This window comes from Oncorhynchus mykiss, chromosome 6 (genome assembly GCF_057628025.1).
Source record: "Oncorhynchus mykiss isolate SJ-2025 chromosome 6, ASM5762802v1, whole genome shotgun sequence".
In the NCBI taxonomy this organism is placed as follows: Eukaryota; Metazoa; Chordata; class Actinopteri; order Salmoniformes; family Salmonidae; genus Oncorhynchus; species Oncorhynchus mykiss.
In genome coordinates, this window is record NC_143027.1 from 10,417,605 (window position 1) to 10,440,259 (window position 22,655).

Sequence of the window (22,655 nt, forward strand, 5' to 3'; positions counted from 1 at the left end):
AAACGTCACTTGACTGATGATGTGCGATTGGAGAAGGAGAGTCACTTCATACAAGCCCATTACAAGCACACTTTCCCTCCTCTCTTCGATGTACTTTGACCGGAGGAGAGAGGACAAAGGAGTTGAGGAAATCTAATTGAGAAAAGGCCTATCTGGGATGTACAGTAGTTTAACGTATAGGCATGGAATGACTTTAAACTTTGATCACATAATTTCATTTCATTTTTAAATGTTTGATTTGTAAATTACTTGAATGGACATTACTGTTTGCAAAGCCACGATAGAATCAGCACAAAATATCAACACTGGCTTTGTAGTCTTCAACTCCACTAAAGAGCTGTTATATCGTTGTAGAGACAGAAGCCTCGCCATACCTTTGTGTACTAAATTTCATAACTGGACTAATGAGGTAGATTTCCAGTAGACAAATATAAACTGTTGTGGCTGATTGTCACTGTTCCTTCCACTCACTGCTTTTGTTGAACACTATTTCACAGAAATGTCTATTTCCCATTACAAGTCTACCTGAATCGTTGCTCTTCTTGGTGCAACTCTTTTTCAGCAATTGTCTCTATTTATTTTGCAATCTACACTGATTTCAATGAGAATTGGAGAGAGGATCTGATCCTTGGCGGTAACACAGCTCTGTTTCAGATAGCATGTTCACCTTTGAAGAATGCACTTAAAAGGGAGGGAATCTGTGGATTTAAATGGTGTCGCTCCTTGATTCAGAGGGACGTTTTCTCTAGCAGCACAAAGATCGACGGATCGGATTGCACTGGGACATTCACCGAACCACTTTGTTTTCAAATGGTTTTGTTAGTTGTTACACTGCAGACATCCAACACCTTCCAAGTATCTGAACTGTAAAAAGCTCTTATTCTCTCCTGCAGGTAACCCAGAAAGGAGCTGTGGAGGGAGCTCAATCTTCAATGCCTGAGACAGTGCATCAGCAGCAGGATCAGTCAGTCCCAGCTAACTTCTTTTTGGTGACGATCCTTCTCCCTCCAAGGTGCCTGGAGCTTAAGCAGCTTAACGCTGCCTTAGCACTACCTAATAGTGGGCTAAACCCTGGGTTTTCATATGTTCCACTCCGCAGGTCCCTTGACCTCTGACATCCCAAAATACATGTACTGGACTGTACTGTACATACCCAAACATTCAATGTGTAAATAGCGAAGTTGAATAATCATGGGCTGTCTGTTTGACAACACAGCAGCACACAAGCACTAAAAAAGCCAGGATGTCAAGCGTGGACACATAACCTGTGCATCGGGGAGCAGGGGTGTGTGCTGGGGCTACAGAGACGAAAGGGGGCCAGGGGTATAGGCAGGGAAAAACTATCCGCTACATTAACCTTCCCCACCACTGCCAGAGCCTTTCTGCACTCCTCTTTCAGCAGGACCCAAGGGAGGGTAACTCTGAGCCTGGTCCATTCTCCCAGAGAACTTTGATTTCCTATTAGGTTCCTTGTGTGGAGGGGGGACCTGGCCGTCTCACATTCAGTGGTAGGCCCTGGGCAGGACAATGGCTGGCCCCGGCCTGGATACAGGGCCTTTGTTAATGGGGCCATTTGTGTTGCCCTGTCTCCCTGGTAGCTAAAGACCCTCACATCACATGGTCTTCCCTAAAGTACTTGGCCCGTTCACTGGAGGGGCAGGGGGATGATGAGCAGGGGACGGCAGGGAAGGGACACAGACTGTTTGTCTGTCTGTCTGTCTGTCCACTTCCCCCCTCTCCTCTTCTGTCTGTCAATCAATCTGTCTGTCCGTCTGTCCGTCCGCCCGTCCGTCCGTCCATCCATCCGTGTGTCCGTCCGTCCATGTGTCTGTCTGTCCGACTGTCTGTCCGTCCGCCCGTCCGTCCATCCATCCGTCTGTCCGTCCGTGTGTCCGTCCATGTGTCCGTGTGTCCGTGTGTCTGTCTGTCCGACTGTCTGTCCGTCCGTCCGCCCGCCCGTCCGTCCGTCCGTCTGTCCGTGTGTCTGTGTGTCTGTCCGTCCGTCCGCCCGCCCGTCCGTCCGTCCGTGTGTCTGTGTGTCTGTCTGTCCGTCTGTCTGTCCAGTTCCCCCCTCTCCTCTCCTGTCTGTCAATCAATCTGTCTGTGTGTCCGTCTGTCTGTCTGTCTGCCCGTCCGTCTGTCTGTCCGTCCGTCCATGTGTCTGTCTGTCTGTCTGTTCAGTTCCCCCCTCTCCTCTCCTGTCTGTCAATCTGTCTGTCTGTCTGTCCGTCTGTCCGCCCGTCCGTCTGTCCGTTCGTCCATGTGTCTGTCTGTCTGTCTGTCTGTCCGTCTGTCCGCCCGTCCGTCTGTCTGTCCGTTCGTCCATGTGTCTGTCTGTCTGTCTGTCTGTCTGTCTGTCCGCCCGTCCGTCTGTCTGTTCGTCCATGTGTCTGTCTGTCTGTCTGTCTGTCTGTCCGGACGGACCAGCATGAAGAGTCTGGGTACTTTTAGACATTTTCAATAGTGGTTTTCTTTGGAGTGGTTGGTTTTAGTAATCTCTATTCCTCTTCCCTGTTGTAGGCTAATTCTCCACCATTGTATTTCGTTCATAGGGGGCCCATCAGGCATCAAGTTCATGTTTTACTGTCACATGCGCAAGACATTGACATGCTTAACTTGCAAGCTTTATCCAACAGTGCAGTGATCATTATTAAGAGGCAGCAGGTAGCCTAGCGCTTAGAGCGTTGGGCAAATAACTGAAAGGTTGCTGGTTTGAATCCCTGACCTGACGAGGTGAAAAATCTGTCGATGCGCCTTTGATCAAAGCACTTAACCCTAATTGCTCTGTATAAGAGCAACTGCAAATTGACTGTAATGTGTACATACAGTTGAATTCGGAAGTTTACATACACTTAGGTTGGAGTCATTAAAACTTGTTTTTCAACCACTCCAAAAATGTCTTGTTAACAAACTATAGTTTTGGCAAGTCGTTAGTTTTGGCAAGTCGCTTTGTGCATGACACAAGTAATTTTTCCAACAATTGTTTACAGACATATTATTTCACTTATAATTCACTGTATCACAATTCCAGGAGGTCAGAAGTTTACATACACTAAGTTGACTGTGCCTTTAAACAGCTTGGAAAATTCCAGAAACGGATGTCATGGCTTTAGAAGCTTCTGATAGGTTAATTGACATCATTTGAGTCAATTGGAGGTGTACCTGTGGATGTATTTCAAGAACTACCTTCAAACTCAGTGTCTCTGAGTATTTCGCTACACTCGCATTAACATCTACTAACCATGTGTATGTGACAAATAAAATGTGATTTCTTTGCTTGACATCATGGGAAAATCAAAAGAAATCAGCCAAGACCTCAGACAAAAATTGTAGACCTCCACAAGTCTGGTTCATCCTGAAGGTACCATGTTCATCTGTACAAACAATAGTACGCAAATATAAACACCATGGGACCACGCAGCCGTCATACCGCTCAGGAAGGAGATGCGTTCTGTCTCCTAGAGATGAACATACTTTGGTGTGAAAAGTGCAAATCAATCCCAGAACAACAGCGAAGGACCTAGTGAAGATGCTGGAGGAAACGGGTACAAAAGTATCTATATCCACAGTAAAACGAGTCCTCTATCGACATAACCTGAAAGACCGCTCAGCAAGGAAGAAGCCACTCCAAAACCGTCCTTTTATTATATTTCGTTTATTAAAATAATATATTTGGTCGCTGTAAGTAAGCATTTCACTGTAAGGTTTACACCTGTTCTATTCGGCACACGTGACAAATAAACTTTGATTTGATTTGATTTATTTTATAAAGCTCTTTCATTAAACAGAGATTCCCAAAACGCTTTAAAAGCAAAACCAAAAGAAATGTAGGGTTAACTGATAGTGTTGATATTGATAAGTAATAGTGTTGATATTGATAACTAATAGTGTTGATATTGATAACTAATAGTGTAGATATTGATAACTGATAGTGTTGATATTGATAACTAATAGTGTTGATATTGATAACTAATAGTGTTGATATTGATAAGTAATAGTGTTGATATTGATAACTAATAGTGTTGATATTGATAAGTAATAGTGTTGATATTGATAACTAATAGTGTTGATATTGATAAGTAATAGTGTTGATATTGATAAGTAATAGTGTTGATATTGATAACTAATAGTGTTGATATTGATAACTAATAGTGTTGATATTGATAACTAATAGTGTTGATATTGATAACTAATAGTGTTGATATTGATAACTGATAGTGTTGATATTGATAACTAATAGTGTTGATATTGATAACTAATAGTGTTGATATTGATAACTAATAGTGTTGATATTGATAACTAATAGTGTTGATATTGATAACTAATAGTGTTGATATTGATAAGTAATAGTGTTGATATTGATAACTAATAGTGTTGATATTGATAACTGATAGTGTTGATATTGATAACTGATAGTGTTGATATTGATAACTAATAGTGTTGATATTGATAACTGATAGTGTTGATATTGATAAGTAATAGTGTTGATATTGATAACTAATAGTGTTGATATTGATAAGTAATAGTGTTGATATTGATAACTAATAGTGCTGATATTGATAACTAATAGTGTTGATATTGATAACTAATAGTGTTGATATTGATAACTAATAGTGTTGATATTGATAACTAATAGTGTTGATATTGATAACTGATAGTGTTGATATTGATAACTAATAGTGTTGATATTGATAACTAATAGTGTTGATATTGATAACTAATAGTGTTGATATTGATAACTGATAGTGTTGATATTGATAAGTAATAGTGTTGATATTGATAACTAATAGTGTTGATATTGATAACTAATAGTGTTGATATTGATAACTAATAGTGTTGATATTGATAACTAATAGTGTTGATATTGATAACTAATAGTGTTGATATTGATAACTAATAGTGTTGATATTGATAACTAATAGTGTTGATATTGATAACTAATAGTGTTGATATTGATAACTAATAGTGTTGATATTGATAACTAATAGTGTTGATATTGATAACTAATAGTGTTGATATTGATAACTAATAGTGTTGATATTGATAACTGATAGTGTTGATATTGATAAGTAATAGTGTTGATATTGATAACTAATAGTGTTGATATTGATAACTAATAGTGTTGATATTGATAACTAATAGTGTAGATATTGATAACTGATAGTGTTGATATTGATAACTAATAGTGTTGATATTGATAACTAATAGTGTTGATATTGATAACTAATAGTGTTGATATTGATAACTGATAGTGTTGATATTGATAACTAATAGTGTTGATATTGATAACTAATAGTGTTGATATTGATAACTAATAGTGTTGATATTGATAACTGATAGTGTTGATATTGATAAGTAATAGTGTTGATATTGATATTGATAGACCCCGCTCTGCTCGCTGATCCCTCCGCTTCCGTGGAACCGGACCGTGGATTGTCACCGGAGGCTCCGGACCATGGATCGTTGCCGGAGGAACCGGACCGTAGATCGTCGCCGGGGGCTCCGGACCGTAGATCATCACCGGAGGAACCGGACCGTGGATCGTCGCCGGGGGCTCCGGACCGTGGATCGTCTCCGGGGAATCCGGACCGTGGATGGCCTCCGGGGACTCCGGACCGTGGATGGCCTCCGGGGACTCCGGACCGTGGATGGCCTCCGGGGACTCCGGACCGTGGATGGCCTCCGGGGACTCCGGACCGTGGATGGCCTCCGGGGACTCCGGACCGTGGATGGCCTCCGGGGACTCCGGACCGTGGATGGCCTCCGGGGACTCCGGACCGTGGATGGCCTCCGGGGACTCCGGACCGTAGATCATCGCAGAAGGCTCCGGACTGGGAACCGTCGCTGGAGGCTCTGGACTGCCGACCGTCGCTGGAGGCTCTGGACTGCCGACCATCGCTGGAGGCTCTGGACTGCCGACCGTCGCTGGAGGCTCTGGACTGCCGACCATCGCTGGAGGCTCTGGACTGCCGACCGTCGCTGGAGACTCCGGACTGCAGATCATCACTGGAGGCTTCGGGCCATGGATCATCACTGGAGGCTTCGGGCCATGGATCATCACTGGAGGCTTCGGGCCATGGATCATCACTGGAGGCTTCGGGCCATGGAGCATCACTGGAGGTTCTGGGCCATGGATCATCACTGGAGGCTTCGGGCCATGGAGCATCACTGAAGGTTCTGGGCTATGGATCATCACTGGAGGCTCGGGGTCATGGATCATCACTGGAGGCTTCGAGCCATGGATCATCACTGGAGGCTTCGGGCCATGGAGCATCAATGGAGGCTTCGGGCCATGGAGCATCACTGGAGGTTCTGGGCTATGGATCATCACTGGAGGCTCCGGGTCATGGATCATCACTGGAGGCTCCGGGTCATGGATCATCACTGGAGGCTCCGGGCCATGGATCATCACTGGAGGCTTCGGGCCATGGATCATCACTGGAGGCTTCGGGCCATGGATCATCACTGGAGGCTTCGGGCCATGGATCATCACTGGCCTGACTGCTTAGGGTTTAAAGATGGATTGGACCAAGGTGCAGCTTGGTAGGCGTACACCATAAATGTATTAAATGAACACCAAAAACAAGAAAGAATAAACAACAGATAAAGTTTTGTAGCGCTAACACAGCAACTAACCAAAAACAAGATCCCACAAACTAAAGGTGGAAAAAGGCTGCCTAAGTATGATCCCCAATCAGAGACAATGATAAACAGCTGCCTCAAATTGGGAACCATACCCGGCCAACAAAGAAATAGATCAACTAGAATTCCCACCCAAATCACACCCCGACCTAACCAAATAGAGAAATAAAAAGGCTCTCTAAGGTCAGGGCGTGACAATTAACCCTTGCTCACCAGAATAATGTCATAAATCAATAGGATGAATGCTTCAATCTTGTTGACATCGGTAAGGTTTTCACCGTAATCTCTGCTTCTTAAGCGGAGCAAAGATGTTTAGGGACTGGGGAGAAAAGGCATTGTATAAAAATATAAAAGGGAAAGATTTTCTGTGCAAAATGTCCAAATGACATCAGTTTGACCGGTTGTAAGGAAATAGAAAGCTGTGAAAACGACCCACATGTTTCTGATAAGATTTCAGTTCAACTTGAATGCATATTTTATGTGGTTGAAATACTATCAGCTTTTATGATGCTGATAAAGATAACACCTCTACAGACGGTATCTAACTTCACATTCGCATTCTCTCAAGACACTGAAATAAATAAATCATATTTCTCCACTCCTCTTCCAGAGTCAAAATTTTGCCTTCATTTGCTGTATGATTTTACTGCAAGAAATGCTTAATTCTACAGGAGTTAATATTGAGGCTATTAAAGCTATGTGAGAGGTTATAGACCTACAGTCAGTGACCATTAACCCATCTGAACTACAGTTTCCTTGACCTGCTATTATAGGCCTACTTGAAATCCCCGGCTCGTGACTGTCGAATTTGTATAACGCCTCACAATCATCACACATAACATAGCCGGCACTGCTATCCTCTTTTACCAATGAATCAAATCTTTCCCAAACATGACTTTTCTGGCCTTCCCTTCTCTTTATTTTCAACTCTCCATTTCACAGCTTTTCTCTTATTGAATTAAACTCAGACGTAGTCCTTTTTACTTTTTACTTTTTCGGCCTGTTCCCAAAATCATTTGACGATTGGTGTGTAGGCTATTTGGCGTGCGTACAATTAGGCCCTAAAGCTTAGGCTTACATACTAATGCAACAGCCTCAAGTAATAAAAAAAAACTCAATGTAGCTTATAAATTGCACAAGAATAATACATTCATGGATTTATTAAGGTATTGTTTTCTCTTTATTCAACCCGCCACCCACCCGCCCTTCATCCACAAGATTGATCCTAACACCCCCACAGGTTATGAGTCAGACCGCACATCACTACTATCAGCTTTTTTATTTAATGTCCTTAACACTTTAGCGTGCTGTCTATGACCAACTCTCATGATCTCTCTCAGAAAGATCTCCTTGACCCTAAGCAGTCAGGCTTCAAGACACAACTGAGACCGCTCTCCTCTGCGTCATGGAGGCTCTCCGCTCAGCCAAAGCTGACTTTATCTCCTCTGTTTTCCTCCTCCGAGATCTATCCGTTGCCTTCAACACCCTGAACCATCAGATCCTCCTCTCCACCCACTCAGGGCTGGGCGTCTCAAGGCTCTATCCGATCCTCCTCTCCACCCAGTCAGGCCTGGGCATCTCAGGCTCTATCAGATCCTCCTCTCCACCCACTCAGGCCTGGGCATCTCAGGCTCTATCAGATCCTCCTTTCCACCCACTCTGGGCTGGGCATCTCAGGCTCTATCAGATCCTCCTCTCCACCCACTTAGGGCTGGGCATCTCAGGCTCTATCAGATCCTCCTCTCCACCCACTCAGGGCTGGGCATCTCAGGCTCTGCACACTCTTGGATTGCATCCTACCTGGCAGACTGCTCCTACCAGGTGACGTGGAGAGGATCTGTGTCTGCACCACATACTCTCACTACTGGTGTTCCACAGGGCTCGATTCTAATCCCTCTCCTCTTCTCTCTATACACCAAGTCACTCACCTCCGTCTTATGCTCACATGGTCTCTTCTATCATTGCTATGTGGATGACACTCAACTACTTTTCTCCTTCCCCCTTTTGACACCCAGGTGGCAACACACATCTCTGCTTGCCTGACAGATATCTCAGTTTGGATGTCGGCCCATCACCTCAAGCTCAACCTCGACAAGACGGAGCTGATCTTCCTCCCAGGGAAGGGCTGCCTACTCCAAGACCTCTCCATCACGGTTGACAATTCCACAGTGTCCCCCTTCCAGAGTGCAAAGAACCTTGACGTGACCTTGGAGAACATCCTGTCATTCTCTGCAAACATCAAAGCAGTGACTCGGTCCTGCAGGTTCATGATTTACAACATCTGCAGAGTACGACCGTACCTCACACAGGAAGTGGTGCAGGTCCTAATGCAGGCTCTTGTCATCTTCTGTCTAGACTACTGCAACTCTCTGTTGGCGGTAATCCCTGCTTGTGCCATCAAACCCCTGCAGCTTATCCAGAACGCCGCAGCCCAACTGGTGTTCAACCTTCCCAAGTTCTCCCATGTCAGCATGCTCCCTTACACGCTCACACCCACTATAAGACCATGTTACTTGCCTACGGAACAGCAAAGGGAACTACCCCTCCCTACCTTCTGGCTATGCTCAAAACCTAAACCCCAACCCAAGCACTCCATTTGGCCACCTCTGGTCTCTTGGCCCTCCCACCCCTACAAAGGGTCAGCTTCCTCTCAGCCCAGTCAAAACTCTTCTCTGTCCTGGCACCCCAATGGTGGAACCAACTTCCCCTTGAAGTTAGGACAGTATAGTCCCTGCCCATCTTCCAAAAATGGCTGAAACCTTACCTCTTCAAAGAGTATCTTAAATGAATCTCACAGCGCCCCTCCCCACTGCCCCCCACCTACTAAAAAACAAATAAATAATAATAATAAATAAATGTACATTTTCCTACTAGCAGTGACTTTGCTGAAAACTACTTTATTGAGGGAAAATGCACTTACTATGCCTGTGATATGTGGTTGTCTCACCAAACTATCTTAAGATGAATGCACTACTTGTAAGTCGTTCTGGATAAGAGTCTGCTAAATGACTCAAATTTAAACGTAAAATGAGAATGACTGATTAACATGAGCGGTGAGGCGGTACTGATCTCTACGGGAGCAAGAGGTGAAATAGCCCGATGATGTGAAAACAGGAGGACCATGGCACTAATCTGGGAGAATGGGGGAGATAAAGAAGCGTAATGAACTTCAAGCAGGAGAGTCATTGAGCTTTTACATTTCTCATGTTAAAAAGGTAGATTCTTTATCAAGGAATCTCCATCAAACCAGCAAAGAATGCCTGAAGAACCATTTTGAAATTTGTCTCACTCTCAACGTTTCGTTTTATATGTTCATATAAAGAGGGATGGAAAATGACCATTGGTTATTGATCAGATCCAACCGTCTGTTGAAGAAGGTGAGGACCAGAGCACAGTGTGGTAAGTGTTCATTCTGTAACAACCGTCTGTTGAGGAAGGTGAGGACCAGAGCACAGTGTGGTAAGTGTTCATTCTGTAACAACCGTCTGTTGAGGAAGGTGAGGACCAGAGCACAGTGTGGTAAGTGTTCATTCTGTAACAACCGTCTGTTGAGGAAGGTGAGGACCAGAGCACAGTGTGGTAAGTGTTCATTCTGTAACAACCGTCTGTTGAGGAAGGTGAGGACCAGAGCACAGCGTGGTAAGTGTTCATTCTGTAACAACCGTCTGTTGAGGAAGGTGAGGACCAGAGCACAGTGTGGTAAGTGTTCATTCTGTAACAACCGTCTGTTGAGGAAGGTGAGGACCAGAGCACAGTGTGGTAAGTGTTCATACTTTCATTTCAACTGAACACTAAATAACAAAAATCACAAAGAGAATGAACGAAAACCGGAACAGTCCTGTCAGGTGCAGAAACACAAAACAGAAAATAACTACCCACCAAAAACCCTGTGGGAAAAAGCTACCTAAGTATGGTTCCCAATCAGAGACAACGATAGACAGCTGTCCCTGATTGAGAACCCAACCTGGCCAAAACAAAGAAATACAAAAACATAGAAAAAGGAACATAGAATGCCCACCCAAATCACACCCGGACCAAACCAAAACAGAGACATAAAACGCTCTAAGGTCAGGGCGTGACATGTATATAAGGAGGGATAGAAAATGATCATTGATTTATGATCAGATTCAACCTTTTATATAAGGAGGGATAGAAAATGATCATTGGTTTATGATCAGATTCAACCTTTTATATAAGGAGGGATAGAAAATGATCCTTGGTTATTGATCAGATTCAACCTTTTATTTAAGGAGGGATAGAAAATGATCCTTGGTTATTGATCAGATTCAACCTTTTATATAAGGAGGGATAGAAAATGATCCTTGGTTTATGATCAGATTCAACCTTATATATAAGGAGGGATAGAAAATGATCCTTGGTTATTGATCAGATTCAACCTTTTATATAAGGAGGGATAGAAAATGATCCTTGATTTATGATCAGATTCAACCTTTTATATAAGGAGGGATAGAAAATGATCCTTGATTTATGATCAGATTCAACCTTTTATATAAGGAGGGATAGAAAATGATCCTTGATTTATGATCAGATTCAACCTTTTATATAAGGAGGGATAGAAAATTATCCTTGGTTATTGATCAGATTCAACCTTTTCAATCCAAATTAAAAATACACATCCATAAACTACATGAAATTCTCTCACAGAAATATTTAAGCGTTGATGAAATAGAAATATAGTTACAACATTGTTTCTTCATACTATCTAACTATCTATTGTTATTATTTCTTTATTTATTATTACCTAAGATAAAGAGCAACAAACCTTGCAGGCTGCGAGAAATAGATAGATAAGAGGTGTTGACAAAGTCAACTCCGTTGAGCAAACAGCTGGAACCTGAGAATACTCTTACTAAGTAAAGCTAATTAGATTAGTTGTCCATTCTTTGTATCCCTGCGGGCCATGCTTCATCTAATACCTTGAAGAAGTGGATTGGTGTAGCTGCTGTTATCTTATTGACATCTTATGTCTGACTAGTGAGGCATGTAGTATAAGAGTCGTTCTGTAAAAGTAACTTCTGTATTTATATGCAACTCTATACTGTTCTAGTAAGCATACCAGTATTGCACTTGTTTAAGACCTCAAGGTACCTCTTAGCTTCCCTGGTCAGGACGGCCTGCCTGAGCCTTGACCTTGTAGACAGCTCTGTCTTAGTTGGCGCAGATAAGTTCCACCTCTCTTCAGTTCCAATATCATACACAATGCAGTCGAACACCCTGCCAGTGACACTCTGGTTGAGGCAGTTATTCAACACTTCAGGGCATTTATGCAACTGGCCAGTGGCCTGTGTCTCTGTGCCCGTGTGACTCGGGAGTCGAGACTAAACCCTCCGTCTACGTCTAGCCTCGCTTTCCCCAACTCCCCCCTATTGTGAGATGGCCTTTTTTTAGAGGTGAATGGGAGATCTTGAAGAGAGAAGTGAAAGGGCTAGGACATGTATCTCTAATTGGAAATAGGACGAAAAGAGGAGGGTCGGGGGGGGGGGGGGGGGGGGGGGCATGGTGCTCTGTGCACAGAGCTGAAAGTGATACCCTTGTCTGTTCTAGCCTTCCCCACTCCAGCCTGCTCCACTCCGGCCTGCTCCATCCTGAGGATACCTGAGAGTGGGGGTCTCCTGGGAAATCGACTAAGGACTTTCAACGGCCATGAAAGGGAGAGGAATCAAACACAAGAAAACTCCTACAATATACAGTACCCCTCCCCAGAGCAGGGCGGCCTGATGAAATATTATCTGTACAGCCACTGTACAATGGGGAAGGACAGAGCCCTCAATATACAGAGCGGGTCTTTACAGTGAGTGGGAGGGACAGGCATTGCTCTGCTCTCAACCTCATCATTGGTAATGTAGGTATTGTATCCAGGGAATCAGGAGGTCCTTCTTGGGACTTTAAAGAGGAACTCTCCAACATATTGACTACTGGGTCATTCAACTGCGTTCTCTCTTTGCATCGTCTGCTGTACACTTTTGTACGGTGAACAATCTCTGTGCTCCGATTGCAATTTTGTAAGGTGGGAGCTTCACACAGTTAGGACGCATTCAAAACGATACGATCCCAATCTACTTTCAGTTCATGTTTGACTGATTATACTACATCATTGATGTGATTCAAGGACAAGAATGTTATCTCATCATTCAACATTATTAGACAGATAATCTGACTTTTGGGATGGATATGGCAATGGGGAGATTCCTGAAGAGTAGCTATGTGTCAACAACATAGTCTTTATCAGTGAGGTGGTTACTCCCCAGATTTGCATGTATGTACTGTACATGGGTCTACTTGGCAGCTATCCAGTAAATGTTAGGCATGGTGAACATTGCTGGGCTTCGGTGCCAAGTGTGTGGGTGGATGGGTGGGTGCATAGGCTGTCCTGTTTAAAACACAACCTCGAAGTCCTCACCCAGGTCAGACCATTAATTTCCTGCTGAGAAGGTGCTCGGTCATGTTCAGAAGTGTGGGTGGGTGGGTGAAGTCCTCACTCAGGTCAGACCATTAATTTCCTGCTGAGAAGGTGCTCGTCATGTTCAGAAGTGTGGGTGGGTGGGTGAAGTCCTCACCCAGGTCAGACCATTTATTTCCTGCTGAGAAGGTGCTCGATCATGTTCAGAAGTGTGGGTGGGTGAAGTCCTCACCCAGGTCAGACCATTCATTTCCTGCTGAGAAGGTGCTCGGTCATGTTCAGGAGTGTGGGTGGGTGGGTGAAGTCCTCACCCAGGTCAGACCATTCATTTCCTGCTGAGATGGTGCTCGGTCATGTTCAGGAGTGTGGGTGGGTGGGTGAAGTCCTCACCCAGGTCAGACCATTTATTTCCTGCTGAGAAGGTGCTCGGTCATGTTCAGAAGTGTGGGTGGGTGGGTGAAGTCCTCACCCAGGTCAGACCATTTATTTCCTGCTGAGAAGGTGCTCGATCATGTTCAGAAGTGTGGGTGGGTGGGTGAAGTCCTCACCCAGGTCAGACCATTTATTTCCTGCTGAGAAGGTGCTCGGTCATGTTCAGAAGTGTGGGTGGGTGGGTGAAGTTCTCACCCAGGTCAGACCATTTATTTCCTGCTGAGAAGGTGCTCGTCATGTTCAGAAGTGTAGGTGGGTGGGTGAAGTCCTCACCCAGGTCAGACCATTAATTTCCTGCTGAGAAGGTGCTCGGTCATGTTCAGAATTGTGGGATTGGAAAAGGGCCTTTAGCACAGTAACTTCCAAATGCGCTCCCCTTTCACGTCTCTGCAGTCAAACTGCACTCCATACATTGCTGAAGGGGAGCTGCACGCTGGACGTAACCAAACCCCTGTGGAGGTCATAATGTGTCAAAACATTAAATAGCCATACAGTGGAGCTGTTTCCAATACGGATCGGATACACACACACACACACACACACACACACACACGCACATACATACATACAAACATACAGACACATCCACACACACACACACACACACACACACACACACACACACACACACACGCACATACATACATACAAACATACAGACACATCCACACACACACACACACACACACACACACACACACACACACACACACACACACACACACACACACACACACACACACACACACACACACACACACACGCACATACATACATACAAACATACAGACACATCCACACACACAAAACATGTAACTCGTGCTCACCGAGCATTGAGCATGGAGATAATTGGGCTCACCATTGTGTGCTTCTGAATTGGACGGTTACCCAAGAAGCCTCATGTTAGTCCGTGTACATTTGCTTTGAAGGTGGCGGACAGAAAACACAACCCCAGTAAGAACAGAACCTGAGAGACCCTGGTTCACCCACAACTGTATTTTATGCTCATGCACAGAGACGGACGGAGACGGACACCAGTGACATCCGCGTCCAGAAACAACAGGAAGTGTGTTTGGGACTTTGGCCTGGGCTACTTTATAATGCAACCACAGGACATCATTCACAAATATATATTAAAATAGCTCACCCATTTAAAAATATATATATATATATATATATATTTAAAGAGGTAATCTGTGATAGCTACATCCATTTTTTAATCTACAATGCCTTGGCTTTAAGACCCTCTGACCACCTCTCTCCTGATATGTTGCAGATCTTAGACAATCATAGAGACATTTCCATTATCTAATAATAATCACCTGCAAAGTGCAGCCCTGAGATATTTGGGAAACATGGAGTTTGCATTGATAACAACAGACAAAAGACCTGGTGTTCTTCAGAAGTCAATGCATTATTCACGCCTTCATTGGCTCATGTGACCGTTTCTATTATATTGTCCTCCCTGCTTGGATAACAATCTTTTTAAAAAGGACACAAAGCATTCCCCATATCTCGCTACGCTTGCAGGTGTGTGCATGTCTCCACACAAGCACTTCACACTAGTCCACGCTTAGCATTGCAGACATTCATGTTTCAATAGCAGCACTTACAGATGAGCTGGATCGGGCTGGCAGTGTGACAGGTGCTCTCTGCGCTCCAGCTGCATTACAAGGGCATGAGTGAGGGATAATTCAAGGACCATAGACACCTGAGGCTGCAATGAAGCAGCCTTGCATCAGTTCTAATGAACATTGCAAAGTGACTGAAATAATAATATCATGACTTATTATTTAAATAGCTCCTTTAATGACATGGACCTTGTCCCTCTACATATTGTTATTGTAGCTTTTTCCTTTCCCTCCTCCTCTCTCTCTCTCTCCCTCTCTCTCTCTCTCTCTCTCTCTCCCTCTCTCTCTCTCTCTCCCTCTCTCTCTCTCTCTCTCTCTCTCCCTCTCTCTCTCTCTCTCTCTCCCTCTCTCGCTCCCCCTCTCTATCTCTCTCCCTCTCTCGCCCCCCCTCTCTATCTCTCTCCCTCTCTCGCCCCCTCTCTCCCTCTCTCGCCCCCTCTCTCTCTCTCTCTCCCTCCCTCTCTCTCTCTCTCTCTCTCTCTCGCTCCCCCTCTCTATCTCTCTCCCTCTCTCCATCTCGCCCTCTCTCTCTCTCTCTTTCTCTCTTTCTTGCTCTCTCTCCCTCCCTCGCTCTCCCTCGCTCTTTCTCCCCCCTCTCTCTCTCCCTCTCTCACCCTCTCTCTCTCTCTCTCCCTCTATTGCCCTCTCTCTCCCCCTCTCTCCCTCTCTCTCTCTCCCTCTCTCTCGCTCTCTCTCGCTCTCTTTCTCTCTCTCTCTCTTTTGCTCTCTCCCCCTCCCTCCCTCCATCTCTCTCTCTTTCTACTCATCCTGTGTTCTGTCGCTCTTTCTCTTCTTTTTTTGATGCCCCTTGCTCTCCTCTCTCCCTCAGCAGATGGGGAGTATGGCCCAGTTCTACCCTTTGTTCTGGAGTCCCCAGAGAGTACTGGCTTGTTGGACTGCTGAACTCCCCATATCTCATACAAAATTCAACAACCTCTCATTTCATTTTAGAAAACCATGGAATGCACTTGCTTCTGAATCCATTTGAATGATATTTTGGCCATTAGCTTGGCCTCTTGTTTTATTATACAACAAGGTATGGGACAGTATAATTGCTTGCATGGTTGTACATGATATCACCCCTCACGGCTGATGGTCCAAGAGAGAATATTATTCAATATAAGTGCTTTTTATTCTAAATACAATATGTATTCTTTGGAAACTTACAACAACAACAAAATAACACAAAGAACATTAGGCCTATATTAAGCTGGAGAGAGAGAAACTATGTTAAAATTTGGATAAGAAAAATTGAGGACCTTTTTAATTATGACATTGCACAGACCAATCTGTGTCAGTGGCAACAATCAGTCAATCAAATGTTATTTTTAAGCCCTTTTTACATTAGCCGATGTCACAAGGTGCTGTACAGAAACCCAGCCAAAAACCACAAACAGCAAGTAAATGCAGATGTAGAAGCACGGTGGCTAAGAAAAACTCCCTAGAACTAGACTATAGGCTATAGTTTGCCTTCCCTTTCATCGCTATAAACATCTTCACTTTGTATAACTTTTTTTTCTTTCATAATGGACAGATACAATTATATTGGTTAGGGCGTTGGACTAGTAACCGAAAGGTTGCAAGATTGAATCCCCGAACTGACAAGGTTAGACGTCCACTGTTCCTAGGCCGTCATTGAAAATAAGAATTTGTTCTTAACTGACTTGCCTACCACTATTAATCCACCAATTTGATTACCATTAATGTACCTCCAGACAGAGTGTGACTGCATACAAAAAGTGAAAAGATGTTTTAGAAACATGATGGTGCACATGAAGCCATAGGATACTTGCACGCGTGTTGGGTCTCGGGTTCTCTCATAGCCCCCACCATTGCGGCAGAAGGATGGCGGGGTTGTTTTTATTTTTCATAACGCCCACATCTACATTTTTAATAAGAGTGAAACCTCAACCCGTATTGTCGCTCAGCTGTTTTTGAGACCATTGTTTATTTAGAATCGACATGATAGCACCAGTAGCGTTCTAATGAGTGGAGATAGGTTATAGATATGACAGCACATAGTGGAGATAGTAGCGATATCATCAGAGTTTCGCCCATCACAGAAATGTTTGGAGCGGATATCCCTTCCAATAATAATTATTATCAAAACGTTGAATTTCAGTGTTTTCATGAGGATTTCCAAGAAATTGTATTGCCAGTCTGGACTACGAATCAATTAAAGTTTGTATAGCATTAACAAAAATAATCGTGCCAAGTAAGTTAAAATAGTCCCAATTATGTTGTAAAATGAGTAACGGTAAAGGCAACTTTATCGACCATGTTGGAGTTGGAAACACTAACTTCCAACAACGTTATCAATGTTGTTCATCCCCATTAAATAAGCACGGCTATTCCTGTGATTTCGTGAAAACCAGACATAAGAGTTGGACAACTTATTGGTATGTCATTAAAGAGTGGTGTTTACAAATAAAAACAACGAAATAGAACACATTTGGTCACATCGGCGACAAATAGGATAAAACTCAATATAGGTTCGGAACGCAGCCCAGTAGGCTACTGGCTATATGATAGACCTGAGCACCACGCCAAATCCGATAATTTACCTGTTTACCAGTTATAGCGGGTCACATGAGTCAGGCAAGTACAGATGGCTGCTTTGTTAATAATCAGATAACGGTGTGTGAATAAATACGGTAAATAATTTAACACCGCATTATATTGCCTATTATTCTCCACATTGATCGAGATTAAGGGGCACGCGGTGTGACTGGTTAAAACCAGGGGGAGGGAACAGAAGCGGCAGGTACAAACAGACACTTTCATAAATAATTTCGAAACATTTTTAACACGCCTTTTCTACGGAGGAGTGGGCTAATCTGAAAATGTACAGATGATCCTATTAGGCATGGCTCAAATGAAAATGTTCAAAATTCATTGACAGTCTGCACTCTAGTTTAGTCTAAACCGAAGGTGACTGCATAAAATGAGGGTAAAAGAGTGTAAGTATAACTCATTTTGGTAAGTGTGTGTGTGAGAGAGAGAGAGCGAGAGAGAGCATGCTCGCTCGTGTACTTTGCGAGCAAGCAGACGTGTGCGTGGCGGGTTTACTAAGAAAGTGTGTTCTATCCTGAGTCCTGAGGGACACTGATCACAGTGTGTGGAGGGGACCCGAGCGCTCACCAGCTGACAGCGCGTGCTTCAATGAGGCTATCCAACACCTTAGACCACGGGCCTGCCAACAATAGCCTGAAATTAATGCACACTCCGATTACAATTAATTTAGTAAATGTCACCAAAACTCAACATGTAACTAATGTTATGGGTAGGCCTAGAGTGAAAAGGATTTTACTCAAAGTATAACTAGTTAAAGTTAGCCTACTTATTTTTGTGGAAGGTGCCATGTACTGTTGCTCTAAAGTAAACCACAGAACAGTAGTAATAATTGTATTGTAATTCCTAATTATATGCTCTAAATACTCAAGTTAGAATGCATCATTTTTGGACTAGAAGGTCCAACATCTAAAGACCGATTTGTTGACACGTTTTTTTATATATATTTTTAAAAACTATGATTCACTTATACAATAAGTTACAGAGAAAATTGAGTGTCATTTTTTAAATTTGATTTGAGATATTTACATAAAGATAATACTTTTATTCAAGATATTTGTGCGCTGTAAATATATTTTAGTGATGGTTTAACTTTTACGTGAGCGTCTTATAGGCATTGGCTATTTAGTGGTTTGTTTTCTGAGCTCTTAAATTATATAACGCATTTGCAAACTATTTTGAATTGTGATTGATGCAATTATTTGACACAGCCTACGTTAAATTATTATTATTACTATTTCAAGCCAACAATCCATACTAAAGATGCACAGACTTCAGGTAACCAAGATGAACGGATAACTTTAGGGCCTATGGATAGGCATATATGCAGGAAAAAGTTAATCGAAACAACAATAAAATAAAAGTTGTCTATCATTATTAGCTTTATATAGTCTACACGTAAGAGATACACCGAATTATCTCGAATATCCACGAGGTCACAGAAGATGATTTTGTTTTACACATTTCAATAATGAAGTCAAGCTGAAGACGAGCCAAATGAAAGGACTTCTCTGGTGACAGCTAAACCCCTACTAGGGTTTATTTATAAATGCATTTGATAAAATAAATAATAATAACACCTATTATAAGTCTAACAGGTAGGCATATAATTATACTACTACTACTACTACTACTACCACCACCACTACTACTACTGCTACTACTACTACTACTGCTACTACCACCATTACTACTACTACTACTGCTGCTACTACTACCACTGCTACTACTACTATTGCTACTACCACCACTACTACTACTACTACTACTACTACCACTACTACCACCACTACTACTACTACTGCTACTGCTGCTACTGCTACTGCTACTACTACCGCTACTACTACTACTACTACTACCACTACCACCACTATTACCACCACCACTACTGCTACTGCTACTACTACTACTACTACTGCTACTACTACTACTAATGCCACTGCTGTTACTACTGCTACTACTATTACTACTACTACTACTACTACTACTACTACTACCACCACTACTACCACCACCACTACTGCTACTACTACTACTACTACTACTACTGCTACTACTACTACTAATGCTACTGCTGCTATTACTACTACTACTATTACTACTTTTACTACTACTACTACTACTACTACTACTAATGCTACTGCTGCTACTACTACTACTACTATTACTACTTTTACTACTACTACTACTACTACTACTAATAATAATAATAATAATAATCATCATCATCATCATCGTCGTCATATTTCTCCTCTGTCCCGCAAGTGTTCCTGCATGTCGTGCAATGAAAAAGTAATTGTTATCATGGTCTTTCATGGAATAGTTGTGTGATGGTTGTAACGTTAGTGTTCGTATTTTCTTTGCTTATCAACATCTTGAAGCACTGAAACAACAGAAAATGATGGTTTTCAACTTGCTTATTTTATTCTCAAAATGAAAAGAACATAAACCAGTTAATGGCAAACCAGTTTTTTTTTAAACATTTGAAATGACACATTTAAATGAAAAAAATAAATGAAAACAATTAGGAATAATTAAACTTCAATCATCCAATGAAAGCACAGACACACATGTTAATTTGAAGTGAATAGCCCAAAATACAAAAAAGAACACAACATTGATATATTAAATATCAAATTGGCAGGCCTACTAAAAAAAACACAATGGTTCAATAACAAAGTCATGTTACTCCAAGCCTCTGGCTCTTGTTTTAAAGTGCGAATTGTTAACTTTTGAAGTCGCAAACAAATTCATACGATTCATTTACAAACAATGAAATCATGATCATGAGCAGTATAAGGAAATATAATTACAAACAACCTTTACATTTAAAAATATCAGGCAATTTCTTGGAAGACAGCGTTTTGTCCATGCTGTGATATTGGGAAAGCCCGTGGCAATGCTGCGCGCGACAGACGACATGGCAGAGGGGTCTTTCCTTATATGTCTCAATGAGACGATCAATTCTATTGGCAGAACCGAATTATCTGACATAAAATCATCTTTATCTAACAGTTAATAAAATAGAACTCTCAAACGAAACAAACCGATTTTGGAAAGCCCAATCTATCATATTATAAAATGTAGGCTATGCTAGCATCAGATATTATTGACACGATTAGAAAGTCTCTGGTGAAGTTTCAAAATGAGTGATGGCTGGGAAGTTTGAGTTCAGATAGTTCGTCTTCGCTCTGGAGCTCCATCTGCATCTCATCTGAGTCGCTGAAATGAGAGTGCGGGGAGAACTCTCCGTCGCTGCGGTTGGACCGGGGGGAGTCTTTTCTGCTCTCCAAGTCGGAAGTAGGTGTCCCTGAGGGAGAGCGTATCTCCTGCTCCACCAAAGCAGAGAACGAGCCGTCTTCGAAGGGGAATGGGATTCCGTTAAACTGGACTGGCAGCCCCGTGCCTGAGCCCCTTCGGCAGGTGGATGAGGAGGATCCCCGGGGACTCTCCTTGGCGGACAACAGGTCACACTTTGGCGAGTCAACACCGGGACCCTGCAGCAGATCCGCCAGCGCGTTGATGTAGATTTGGGCCATCTGCAGGGTATCGTATTTGGAAAGCTTCTTGTCGTCGTCGAAAGCAGGGATGACACTGCGCAGCTCGTCGAAGGCATGGTTCAGTCCATGCATCCGTCTTCTCTCCCGCGCATTGGCAGCCTGGCGCCTCTGCTTCTGGACTCCGTTGCCAGGTTTGGATGGGGCTCTCTGTCTGCCATCCTCGGTGCTCACCGAACCCTTGAGCCGACACAACTCCCGCACTTTGAGCGGGCTCTTGGAACTTTTTCTAAAGTTTGGGCTGTGACCGGATGCGGGGGACATGCTAGAGCTGGGCGAGTGCAGCAGGTATTCGGCGTGTGCCGCGCAGGTGCCAGCAGGCTGCACGGGAGCCAGCCAGGCGCGTGGGTCACTGCTGTCCATGAGTGCCAGACTTGATGGGTACTCGCTCTGCTCCCCCCTCTCCATTCTCGACTGCTGCACCTTGCTACTCTCCTTCGCGTCTTTACTCCATTCCTCAACACTGATAACATCCATTTAAAAATGTATAAATCAGGTGGCTTGCAGGACTAAAGAACTTAACCAAATATAAAACGCTATCAAAAATGTTTCTTTAGAAACGTGTGCTTTCACAGTGTCGCGTGCAGGACTCCTCTAGCGTCTCAAGGCGCGGAGTCGCTTTAAAAAGCGGCACGCGCCTGGGAGCCCCCCTTCTCATGCTGGTCGCGTGGCGCTTTGACCAATAAGAGCGGTTGGGGCAGGCGCGTGTTGGCGACCAATGAGAAGTCTCCGTAAACCCGAGAGAGGTTATTATGTCTGGACTGTTTATAATAACGTATCGGTTTAAAGACTGTTTAACTGGGTGGCTAGCACAAAGGGAAGTCCTTCAGAACACACACATGGATAGAGCAATATGGTTAATAGTGTGGACAGCACGAGCTTCAACTCGTGGACTGATTGAGGATGTCCGTGCACCTGCCCAATCCAACAGGCATGTGTGTTTCTTTGGCTCATGCCAGATATCCTCAATTCTACAGATAGAGAGTCGTTTCGAAATTGGCAATGTATGCATCATAGGCTCGGAACTAATGTTCAGAATACTGCCACGAAAGGAATCACGCACTTCATTTGTCAAATTAAAATGGAGATTCATAAAGAGATAACCACCATCATCATCATTATCATCATGTACCATGTGGCTCTATAGGGCCTATACATTTTGGCCAGTTTATAAGTTACTCAACATTAAAATAAAAACAGTTCAAAGACAAAATGTTTTAAATGCTTAAAATATGTTACATATACTGTACCTCCATCCAATGTACAACAAATATGGCTATGCGTTAAGGTAAGCTATAACATTTCCAGATTTCAATTCAGAAAGTAAAGGGTAGCCTCGTTCGAACCATTCTGCTCTTGTGAGTTCACGTTCTGTTTCGGTAGCTTTCGGTCGCGAAACAG

The 22,655-nt window shown here is 43.3% G+C and overlaps 1 protein-coding gene and 1 pseudogene across 1 annotated transcript; one reads left to right on the forward strand and one right to left on the reverse strand.

The window, feature by feature from the left end:
* Nucleotides 1-8,017: 8,017 nt before the first annotated feature.
* LOC149982767 (uncharacterized) lies at nt 8,018-9,430 on the forward strand (annotated as a pseudogene).
* Nucleotides 9,431-20,099: 10,669 nt separating this feature from the next.
* Nucleotides 20,100-21,844, reverse strand: LOC110525006 (transcription factor Atoh1). The gene has a single exon (XM_021604972.3). The coding sequence runs from the start codon at nt 21,729-21,731 to the stop codon at nt 20,838-20,840; it is 894 nt and encodes a 297-aa protein (XP_021460647.1). The 5' UTR covers nt 21,732-21,844; the 3' UTR covers nt 20,100-20,837.
* Nucleotides 21,845-22,655: the final 811 nt, after the last annotated feature.

Bases quoted from the DNA above. Each gene is read 5' to 3' on its own strand.
- LOC110525006 (XM_021604972.3), bottom strand. From the start codon at position 21,731: ATGGATGTTATCAGTGTTGAGGAATGGAGTAAAGACGCGAAGGAGAGT.